The 12784-nt window shown below is 35.8% G+C and overlaps 1 protein-coding gene across 1 annotated transcript in view; it reads right to left on the bottom strand.

Annotated features, from left to right (window-relative positions):
• Positions 1 to 5468: 5468 nt before the first annotated feature.
• LOC145660541 (UDP-glucuronosyltransferase 1-2-like) overlaps positions 5469 to 12784 on the bottom strand; it is a 70984-nt gene continuing 63668 nt past the window's right edge. Inside the window, exons 4-5 of the mRNA XM_081725734.1 lie at positions 9512 to 9728; positions 5469 to 7976 (exon numbers count right to left, since the gene is read on the bottom strand). Of these exons, the coding sequence (XP_081581860.1) occupies positions 7595 to 7976; positions 9512 to 9728 (599 nt within the window). The 3' untranslated portion in view covers positions 5469 to 7594. The remainder of the gene's footprint in view (positions 7977 to 9511; positions 9729 to 12784) is intronic.

Raw genomic sequence — 12784 nt, 5'->3', positions numbered from 1 at the left:
AATACAAGAGAATTGACGATTAAAACGGAACTTTGGAGATTGCACAATTATACAGATGTTTACGAGAAGCTTTTATAGTTGATTTTCGTTTGACTTACTTAAAAGAAGGATGATCTTCACTTAAAATGACTGAGAAATCTAAGACACCACATTACGCAGGTCGATATGGAAATTTGGTAGATAGAAATGTTCACAATCAATAAATGTTCACAATCAAGACCTATACGTTTTCAGTGGACGCAGGCCCGTGCTGGCCCACCGGGACACCGGGACATGTCCCGGTGCGCCCTCCAAAAAATCACAATATAAATAAAGGTACGAGTTTTTGTATAATAAATTCTTACAGTTGTTATTGGTAAAGAACCTGTGATAAGTACACTGTGCCCTTTATATAAGGCGCCCTTGCGAAACCACATCAAAGATAAACGGTTTTATTTATTCTTCTGTATGGCACAGTTCTATACAATGAATACATACTTTTACTGTTGGTAAAGAACCTGAGAAGGGTACACTGCGTCCTTTATGTAAGGCGCCCTTGCGAAACCACATCAAGGATAAACGGTTTTATTTATTCTTCTGTATGGCACAGTTCCATACAATGAATACATACTTTTACTGTTGATTAAGACTCATTTGAAGAGTACAGGGCGCCCTTTACAGAAGGCGCCCTTGCGAAACCAGATCAAGCATAAACGGTTTTATTTATTCTTCTGTATGGCACAGTTCCATACAATGAATACATACTTACTTTTACTGTTGATTAAGACTCATTTGAAGGGTACAGTGCACCCTGCGCACAGGGCGCCCTGCGAAATATCACTTTATATATTAGCGGCTTTAGTTGTTCTGTAGCATACCATTTCAATATAGTAAATTCACATAGTGACTTGGTAAAGAACCTGCGAAGGGTGTAGTTCGCTCTTATAAAAGACGGCTTACGAAATAGCATATTACAAATATTTTTTAAAAATTCTTCTGTGTACTAGTTTTGTATTATGCATTCATACAGTTGCTATTGAGGGAGGACAGGTAAAGAGCACAATCGGGATATACATAGTCCGATGAAATTGCTGTATAACAGAATATGAAGTGATGCGTTCAACGTTAGAGGGTTGTCTCTAGGTATTCAGGGTCGAATAAAAGTGTAGACGTTGGTGTTTAAGTAAAATTGATTGTGTTAATCTGTACGTGCCTGCGCAATGGCAGATTACGCTATCCATGAGCTGGCAGATATGCACCTCATTTATGGAGAGGCAAAAGAAATAGCCCAGAGGCGATTCGTTTATATCGTGACCGTCGCCCTCAAAGAAGACTAATTTTTCTTGTATTTTTTCCACGCGTCCATATTCGCATTCGAGAGATAAGGTCTCTTCAATTTCCCTTACGTGAAATCGGATCGCACCATGTGGGCAGTTGAATTTGAAGACAGCGAACTTGGCATAATCAGAGACCGTAATGAAACTAGCAGCAGCCAAGTGTAGGGCGTAAATGTCCACATGCAACTTTAGTGAAGGATCAGCAGCAGAGATTTAATACGAGCGTGCTGTGCAGTATGGTGGATAATTTTGTGGTAGGACCTTATTTATTACGGATTCTCCTGTGTGGGAGGACGTATTTTTTATTTTTACGTAATGTTCTCCCGAAACTGTTAGAACATATGCCCTAGAACATAAGACAGCAGATGTGATTCCAGCATAACAGAGCACCTGCACATTTTAACAAAAATATGCAGGCCTACCTAAATAAAACATTCCAGGATCCCATGCCGTAAGCGTCGGTGGACCACCGATGGGCACCTAGCAACATCTTGAAGATCCGCGGTGGCCCCACTTCCGTTTTGAAAATTATACCATTAGTGGTAGAAACGCGACGAAACGTCAATGAACCACAAAATTTCTCCACAAAATATGTCAAATCGTCTATACGAATATTTTTTTTAAATTTAGGTGATCCTAAAAAAAAACACTAAAAAAGTATTTAAAAAAGTACCTTGGGAGTGGTAGAGGCACGAGCCATCAACCTTTGGATTACTTGATTCGCATGCTTCCGACCTGGCCACGGAAGCGATGAAGATTATGTCGCTTGTAGATGGATAAATGTTAGAGGTCTTTTTAATTTGGCTAATCAGAGTGCTCCTTTAACAATGTATATTCTATGATAACCGTTTGGGATCAGGTAAAAAGCATTCGCCATGTAATTTTATAATAAAATGTTGATTGTCTATTTAATTTATTTCAAGGTTCTCCCATATTCACTTTCAAATAATCGGTGACAGTTGTTATCTAAATTGATACAATTATACGCACTTATCTCAAGATTTTTCACTTCATGATGCTGAGACAGGAGTCACTCTTGGCCCTAGAGCCCACTTTAGGAACAATTCGCCAGGAAAAAATAATATATAATAATAACCGCATGCAGATGACTGGCGATAATTCGTGTTGGTCCCTTCGCGATTCTCCGCGACGAATCGAAGGAGCGCGGACCAAAATGAAGTCCTCGCTGTTACGCGGTGGTAACCTCAACACCCGACTGTAGATATCTCTTTCGAATCGACGAAACCCTGCCACCAGTGGCACACTAGTGGGAGTCCTTCGACGCGTCGCTATATCGACGATCGACATTTACTGGCAAGTGGGCCACTAGGTGTTGGTGACTTTTACGGCATGGGGACCTGTCTTATGACAACCTTGTTCATTCTACCTCACACTCCTTTGATTCCTTTTTAAGGAGGTGATTGAAACGCGTTTTGTATGCAACACCAGCTACGACAGCCGAAGAACTTGTTGCTCGAATTAATATAGCTGCGGCATTCATCTCCGAAATTTCAGGTGTGTTTCACCGCATGCAAAAAAATTTTCTTCTCCGATATCATCTTTGCAATACGGTCAATGGTCCACAATATCAGACTGTGAACTCTTATTATTCCCATCTGTCTCGTGTACACATCTCCATTGCACAAATGCTGTACAAGGTACCTATGAGTATTTCATAGTTATACTACTTTGTACAAAACAGAATAAATCGGTAGTTTGAAACTGTATTCCTTTGTATCATTGTGCAACACACGCAACAGCTTGTGTTTCGTCGAGTTTCATTGCTTCTGTGCTTGGAGTTATTATCTTTCACCGAATTACGTATTACAAGGAGGAAACCTTTTAATACAGGTTACTTTTGCCCTAATTGTGTTGACATAATTTGTGTCAAATCACTGTTATGATATGACGAATCCCTTGTACTCTCGTTCATCATACATGATCTCTGCTGCCTGACTGTCTTATGCACAATCGTTATAAACCTAATCTGGATCAAAGTTATTTTTTCCATTTTCACACACTGTTACTTTGGACAGGAAGCAGTTAATTTGTAATTCGTTACCATTAGCATAAGATATAACTGCGATGCGTTAAAGACTTCTTTTCATTTAAACTCTTCTTCAGAGAGTTTATTTTGTGCTGAGACAAAAGAGCTCAATCACACATGTGTATCTCTCTTTCGAACTCTAAGTGTTCTAATTTGAACTCTGTACTATTACTTTTGATTGTTGAAATCTTGTACTTGATTGTTGTACATTTCCTCATTCAACGTTTGCTAAAATACTCGAAGCCATACTTCAGTTTCTTTGGGAGTCACCCTTGCACCGCCCTTGCACTACACACAATTGTACACTAATGGAATCTACAATTAAATATAATGGATATTCTCTTTTGCCCAGTTTCGATCCGACATTTTGTTCCCGAGTATGGCTGTTTTTGCATTTTTCCGAAAATTTTCGGGTGTTCATAGCTCCGATACATCTCTACACCCAAGTTGGTCTATACTTTCCGTTTTATCTCGGGGACAGGAAACACCTCCGAATGTTTAAGACATTAATTTATAACGCACACACACACACACACACACACACACAGAGGCATATATATATATATATATATATATATATATATATATATATATATATATATATATATATATATATATATATATATATATATATATATATAATATTCACGTTTGTATGGGCGTCCTTTTGGTAGACTTGTCCACCGCCCTCGTTAGTATCCCAGCACGGCCTTGGACCAGGGACGCCTGCAGGAATTTTTCCAGAGAGGGAGCAAAAGATTGATACACAAACGCGCTTCCGAATATGCATACACTTTGATGCACCTGTGCAGATAATATATAATTTAAACAACAATTATTTACACACATATATCCTTATTAGCATCAGTAAACAAACTCCAGCACTATAGTTTTAATCTTGTGTACATGTATTAAGTACTAGGTATTATAGTATATAGTAAGCAAATTTGTATTTTTTCGCATTTACTTCCAAGAACTGAACACTTTTCTAAAATCATACTAAACACTTGCCTTCCATCCCCTACCCACACCCCGCTTCAGGTGGCCATGAGTGGAACTAATTGTATTTCGAGTGAAACACAATTGGAAAAATGTACATATAAAAGGTACAAAAATTACAAAAAATACATATAGGCCTATTAATTTCATATACGTTAATCTTGTAGAAAGTTGATTTTTTTTCTTTCTTTTAAGATTCTTTTGTATCTAACTAACGTTATGGCCTATGGAACCCGAGATTCAATACGCGGCCACAAAAGCTCTCCATTGACTTCTGCCCTTAGCCAACTAGATCCAGTTTCTACTTTGTATTCCTATTTCTGCATCTTATGATTTAAATTTTAGAAATCTACTTTTACGCCCAACGCTATACTACAAAGTTTTACTTCCCATTAGATTATCAAATATGGGATACTCACACGGTAATTCACTGTATTAATCAATGAGCTTCTCAGCAAGTTATTGCATTCGCGTATTAATAGTTTTTGGAACAATTATTAAAAATCAACAGCTAAAACTCAGAAAGCAACGAACTTTCATTTTACGTCTGATATATGTTCATAGCAGGTGATTGATTAGTTGTTTTGTTAAAAAAAAAAAAAAAATGAAATTATAAAGTTCTGTCAGTTTCATGTCCAGGGCTCGCAAATCCCGAGCGCCAAGTCGTTACGGAGATTAGAAATACGAGTCTGGTGAGCATAGCTTTTTCGACGTTAGTATTCCCAGTTTTTTCTTATAGAATTCTCATTTCAATGTGCATAAATTTATAAAAATTAACATAATAAAATTATTTATAAATTTCCAATATTCCAATTTACCTTGAGTCGCAAACATACTTAAGAGTCTTCATTCCGGCGAAATTAAAATACCGCCAATTTTACAGTAATTATGTGATATCTTCAAATAGATAAAAGCTAATTGAAATATGGAACAAGAGCGCCCTAGACAATATTATTTTGCGTGAGGTACCGTTATCACAAGTCACCTAGTGGCTTTCCGTTTTCAGCTGTTTAGAAACGCGAAAATAAATGCGGATTTTCAAAATGGCTCGAAATCGAAAGCAGATAAGTGAGTCGTGATAACGGTTTCTCATGTAAAATAATATTGTTTAGGACGCTCTTGTTCCACATTTCGATTATCTTTTATCTATTTGAAGATATTACATAATTACTGTAAAATTAGCGGTATTTTAATTTCGCCGGGATGAAGACTCTTAATTCGTACCGAACAATGAACAATTTGTATTTCAAACTACGAGATATGTAAATAAAGCACACACATTGCTGCTTTGCCGAACTTCACTTATATTGTCCTCAATAACTAAGATAAGACATTAACTATAATTTAAGGCCAAAACGTAAGGCCTATGTATCAAACTGAATTTACATTGTTGTAGCACTTTGTTTTCAGAACTGGTGCCTAAGTCAGAAGATCATTTTTGGAGAGCTCAGTTTCTGAGAGGAAGACATGATCAGATTCAGACTCTATTCAGAATATTATTTACATTAGGCCTTTTTGAAATTATAAGAGTTCTTACTTAGTTTCCATGAGAACAAGATCAGCAAGATCTACCCAAAAGAGGAAAATCAGGGCGTTTATTAATTTAGAAAAACTATGATACGACTTAAAACATATTTCTACCGTGTGTAAATGCTAGTATTTAAGTAAAAGTTTCTACCCATAGGCCTACACCATCCTCCTTCCTGTTTGCAGTCATATAGGAGACAACTCTTTTCAAGATCATAACAGATAAACGTTTATGATTTCGTCTACTCAATCAAAGTAAATAAAGGAAGTGTGATAAAAGGCAAGCGTGATTTTTACATATTTTTAAGTATGATTTTTACATATTTTTAAGTAGTTCATAAATTTAAGTAAATTGATTGTACTTAGAACTTTGTGGGAACCTTTGAGAAAATTTTATACAATATAGTGGAATTTCATATGGCATTATCCATAGCGTCTAGAACAGTGCTATTTAACGGGGAGGGGGGCTACGCGAGGGTGTTTCTGGGTATACGTAATCAACAGAACATGCGTATTAAGTTTAATAAGTTCATTTCAATTTAATTTCTTGTAAACAGCTTCAGGTGTACACAATTGGATGGCAAACTGTGTCTAGGGTTACGCGAGAGAAAAAGGTTGAATAGCACTGGTCTAGAAGATTGAAGAATACCTTTCATAATTTATAATGCACAAGGTTGTCTTCTTGTTGAGATGAAATTGAGATTCTTGTAAAAGTTTAAAACTATCTCTTAAAAATCGTTAAAAATAGTTTATTTAAAATATACATACTTTGAAAGTTTAAAAAATAATTTTATTATTCTGCAATATAGTATTCTTTTGTCTGGTTATCATGGTTGTAGGATAGAATATGATCTGAGCCATATTAAAAAATGATTTAGGAATTACAGTGTATGAGCTAGGATACCAATGATAAAACTGTTACATTTGGCATATTAGTGAATGCAACAGTTCTGAATATTTATTCAATAAAGAGTTGAAGTAGTTTTACGATTACATATATGTTGGGACTAATGGACTTTATGAGGATTCGTTTTGATATATGATTAGCATCATACTAAATGCCTGACTACTGCAGGAAACATATGTTAGTCGAATTCTTTAGTATGGCACTAATCACGCGTCAGACCGACTCTACATAAGGCCCAATGTTACTATCGTTAGGAGTTTTCATATTTTGAGTTTAGTGGCGACAACATGCCAAAAACAAGAATAGACTTTTACATTAGTACTGGCAGTATTGACAGATAATATCATCACTTCTTTTTTACAAAGGTTTTTTCTCGCATCATTGATTCTTGATACTATGACTTAAAACGTAAATACAGAATATTTAAGGAGACCAGCTCCGATGTTCTTATTGTAATAATGTTCTATGAACATTCTATTTATAGACGGAGATTTTTCATCGAAATGGCAAGGAACCACAAGATAAATAACACTTTACTTGATAATTATGCAAATTACTTAGCTAATAGGACTTCTTTTCATAAAGAATGGAATAATGGATTTCTCCCTTATTGCCTCCCTTATTGTGCCATCGTATGCCTTTTTATTCGATGAATAGACTACTGATAGAACTTATTATGAATTAATGTCTACATAAAGCTGATAGTTACAAAATAAACACAAATTTGCATTTGTACTTGAATACCAAGCCCAGCTTAGTACACTTAAAACCTTTTATTTGTTCAAAAATGTATTTTTTTTAAAGTTCCTTCTTCAATATCTGGTAATCAGGTGATGGTGTTAGTTCTACAAATTTTTCCCAGATGTCACTAGTGGGAGGACCAACAGCTACAGCAGGTATAAAATATCTCCACGCTCTCTTGAACAATAAAATTAACGTACGTAGTAATACCCAGAGTGTTCGATAGATGGCATAAAATATTGCAACAGTCACAAGAATTAAAAGGGGTATGACGTCAAGGCCATATAGTTGGAAGACGTTGAGGTGTCTACTTGCAAGTTTTAGATGTTCAGCTCCTCCGTGGCGTATGATGTACTCGATGAACCAGACCGCTCGATCCATCGGATGCTGTGGCTGATCTCTGATAAGGGATTGACATTTTCTAGCATTCTCTCGATAGCTGTAACAAGAATTAACGAGTAAGAGAAATATTACTAATCAGCTCGTCATAGCTTATATCTTGAAAAAAAAAGGGGGGATATTGTAAAACACCAGTAATATGACCAATTTAGTGAAACATCATTAGGATATTTACCTTCTATTATATCTATTTTAATCAAATTTCATTGTTTCATAATACATTTTATTCATTTCTCAGAATAATAATTGGGGATTTTAAATAAATGAAATTTTAAAACATAAACTTACGATTTTTCGAAAATTATATAGGATCATTTTACGCAACTTGCATCGCGACCAATTTAGTACCTACTGGCCTGATTCCCTTGCTTTCTTCCGTATTAAAAAAAATGAAACTCTTAAGACAAGAACTAAACCGTAAAGGTCGATTTGGTAAGATATACAGGGTGGCCCAAAAGTAGATATACACTCCTGCTTGATGAAGTATAACATTCTAGCTTATAGGTTTATTTGCTTTGGCTGTTCTGAGCTTAAGATATAAGTAAAGAGACATTAAGTACAAATAATAAAGAAACTAAGTCTATCTGATCGATAACAATAAGAAATGATATAAAAAGCAATGAGTTGATCAGTACGGCACAGTAAACTACTTTTGGGCCACCCTGTAGAATATCAAGAATGCCTTACAATCCTTTTCTAGTGGGAAATAGGTTGAACATTTGCCATGCACAGAATACATACCAGGTATTAGAATCTTCTAAAAATGGCACCCACTACCCAGAGACGTAGCTACATTCCTTCATTTGGGAGGGTTAAAACTAATGACCCGCTTATTTGGATAAATGACTTGGAAATCTAGAACTTATACTTATTTTAAAGTACTTCTCTAAAGTTAGTATCACCACTTCCCTTGTGTTTTCTCACAATACATTATAATTGTAAAACATTCTATATTGTACTTGATCGGTCTAATATAGTGTTTGTCATGGGCGGATCCAGGATCGACTTCTGGGTGGGCGGTGTGGGTTGTCATACTGAACTTTTAAGGGCTCCAAACTTTGGGATAAGAAAGCTTCCTCTTCTGGGGGGGCGATCCCGCCCGGATCCGCCCCTGGTGTTTGTTTATATTATTTTATACTTCTTACGAGTGATTGATTTCAACCAGGCAAATATGAAACACACACACTTAAAAGAGGACAATACCGGTATTTTCCTGATTAAAAAAATGTTCATAAGTATTTAATTACTTTCTATTCTAAAGAAATAAGCTAACAATAGAAAAGATCTGTGATGATTTTATTATGATACCTGCCGAATGATCCAATTTTCGTGTACTGATATACAACACAAAATAAATAATTAGAATGTTGGCTCACTTGCATTTAACCGTGATTCTTAATCAAAATAGATAATTGTACAGTAATAAGATAAATCTGATGTGCTTTAAGTTTTACAGTAGGGGCTACTAAAATGGGCTAGAACCTGCACTCAGGCATACAAGATTTAGATAAATATATAGATGTATTTAGTTAATTTTTAAACTATAAAATAATTGAAATGTCATATTATACGTACCTAGAGTTTGTGAGCACTTCAACCATAGCAGCATGTAATTCATCAGCTGTTGCTTCTTTCTCCACCCTCACACCGAGCCCTTTATTTTTGAACATTTCCGCAACATCCGCTTGGTCCCCGTATACAGGCATCCCAACGATTGGAACTCCGTGGTACACTGTCTCCATTGCACTATGCATACCACAGTGCGTAAAGAATAGTTTAGTTTGAGGATGACCTGCGAGACATTAAATACAGTATGCGTTATTGTATTGTATAAAATACCGTAACCTGCAAAGTTCCTAAAGAAAGACTCTGATCTATGTCAGGGTTTCTCAACCTGTGATACGCTTACCCTGGTGGTAAATGAGCTGCTGTTGATGGTACGTACGATTTATGGTAATATTAATAATTAATATGCTTTTGTGGTACCGCAGTGAGTGAGAAACCCCTACTCTATGTTAAACAATTTTATATGTATTTTCCATGACTCGAGTGTCACTGTCTATAAAATCAATAATAAAGCTAAAACCTGTCTTTGGGTGAACTATAACTGAGGTAATCAAATAATGTTTTATTTGTTTGCATAAAATAAAAGATTCTTTTTAATAACACATTTATTTTAAGAGATTTAAAAATTTATTCTTAAAATGTCCCTGTACATTGCATTATGATCAGTTCCCATTATACCAACAATACAGTGAAAATCCATTATCCGTAATAAATGAGTTCTGGATAATCCAGATACTTAGAAATCCGAATAACTGCAAAAATCACCAAGGAAAGGTCATGAAGTAAAAACAATTTCTAAAATCGTTTTCGTTTAGTAATAACAATGAAAAATAAGTCTATTATATGTCGCAAATAAGATCAGTTTTGCCACAAACAATTGGAAAAAATACAGAATGTTACAAACTAAATATAAATTTTAACGTTGGTCAAATATAAAATTTGGAATTTATATCTTTACGGACGAATATATACAGGTCGGATTTCAACACTTTTTTAAATATATATATATATATATATATATATATATATATATATATATATATATATATATATATATATATATATATATATATATATATATATATATATATATATATATCCTTGTATTGATCCGGATATTTGGCGCTGCGGATGGCTGGAGTTCGGATATTCGAAATTATACTGAATAAGATAATTTCTACTTTTGTAAGTAGTATTTTGCTTCATAAGGGTCTTTTTTTTTTTCCCTGCAAAATGCGTCTGCATGGGAATCTTACATTTTAAAAACTCGTACTAACAATAACACACAACCAAGTATCACTTGATAAATTTGCCAGTAAAAATAGTTTGCCTTTACATTTATGCACATAAACGTGTCGTTGCACTCTAAAATTGCTTTGAATTTCATGGTGTAATGTCCATATTAGATTACGACGTTTTCATTGTTAATATTATTACTATTACTTTTATCCATATTTTTACTGTCATATTGAGTAGCAGTGATAACTTTAAGGACAACATTTCGTTGTAGTTTCTTAGTTAAGTTTTCTCTACGGGTATGGGTGGCTTTTCATTGAAGAAAGCAATGCGTTGTTATACACTTTTCAAGATTTATTTTTTAACTAAAATATTCAGTAACATTCTAGAAATAAACGTCAGTAACAACAAACATTCTTAATTTGGCCTTCGATATCGGTATATCAGAGAAAAACAAAAGAAGAGCCAGCGTCTATAACAAGACTTCTTGTAGGTGATCTTCAGTAGGTTTCTCTTCAGTTTAAACGAGCCTCTAGACGCTGACAATCTTGTATATGATAGAAGTAACATCATATCAACCCCGATATAGTTCCTGGAGATGTCTGAATATCAGTAAATAATTGAAAGAATAATTGCCTTATTACTTTTCCTTTCTATTCCACAGGATCAAGGCTGTAACTTGTTGGGAGGGGACAGAAGAGGCAACTGCTCCCCCAGGGAAGCTTCCCGCCTCTCGAGGAGGGGCCCACTTTAAGACAAAATTTTCTTACTCCGTATACGATATGAAGATGAAATTATAAATGAAGCATCAAACAGGTTCACTACATTACATAAACAAAACAGCATACAAAAAGTAAATAAAACAAAAATGAGTCGTAGGTAGTGCTCTCAACGGGTCGGGTCGGGTCGGGTTGAAGACCGACCCGACCCGACCCGACTGACCCGAACCGTGATCCGACCTCATTGACCTGACCCGACAACCCGACCCGAGCTGACCCGATTGACCCGACCCGACAACCCGACCCGAATAGCCTGACCCGACAACCCGACCCGAGTTGACCCGACAACCCGACCCGAGTTGACCCGACAACCCGACCCGACCCGTTTGAGAGCACTATGGTCACGACACTGGGTGAACGCCAAAATCCACTCACATTGGGAATTAAACCCGGACCACGTGTACCGAAGTCTTACACGTTAACCACTAGCTAGATCAAGCGGTGGATTTGTATATGCATCTTAATGAATATTTGGCACTTTTGAGGTTTGGTTATTTCTTTTTATAACTGATACCAATGTCCGACGTGGGAGAAGTTTATTTTTTTTTTCTTGCTTTAGTTATATGTGACGAAATTTTTATTCAAGGTCAGTGTTCTCACCTGCTTGGACGGCAGGGGGTCTTCTCGGAAGGCAATAGCAAGAGTCTTTTGGAGGAGACAAAAGGAAATCGTTTAACCACAATGATAAGGGTTGAGGAAACAGGAGAACACCTGTGATTTTTTCCAAGCCTTCAACTTTCATTCCAAAATAGGTTCTTATGTTTCCGGGACCCGTGCCACTTTGACTTTTCTTTCTTGGTAATTAAAACGTATTTTACAGTATATATAGTTGCAAATAAGAAGATACATAATATGAATTTTGTAATTTAAAATTTAAAAATACAGTATGATATTTAATTACAAAGTACTAATTTTATTTAATCACTTTCAGCCCAACAAATGAAATTCAAACAATTCGCACCCTGGGTCTTGGTCATCAATACTGCGTCATATTCTTTGTCTTGCAGTCAAGTCTTGGTCCTGCATTTCGTAGTTTTGGTGTTCTTTCATGCTATACAAGAGCCAAGAATGCTCGCCTCATCGGTACAAATGAAGACCAAGTGTGATTTTGGTTATGGTCTTTCATACTATACGGAAAGCAAGAAAATACGCTCATCGCTACTTCGTGATCACCAAAACAAGGCCAAGAGCAAGATTACTATGCACTTCGTCTTGCATATCCAATCTTTATCTTGTTCTTGTATTGATGTCCTTGGGCTTGGTGAAA

Source organism: Thermobia domestica, chromosome 9 (genome assembly GCF_964235325.1).
Source record: "Thermobia domestica chromosome 9, izTheDome1.hap1.1, whole genome shotgun sequence".
Lineage (NCBI taxonomy): Eukaryota > Metazoa > Arthropoda > Insecta > Zygentoma > Lepismatidae > Thermobia > Thermobia domestica.
The sequence above is the reverse complement of the archived record's forward strand: the minus strand, read 5'-3'. Positions and strand labels throughout refer to the sequence as shown.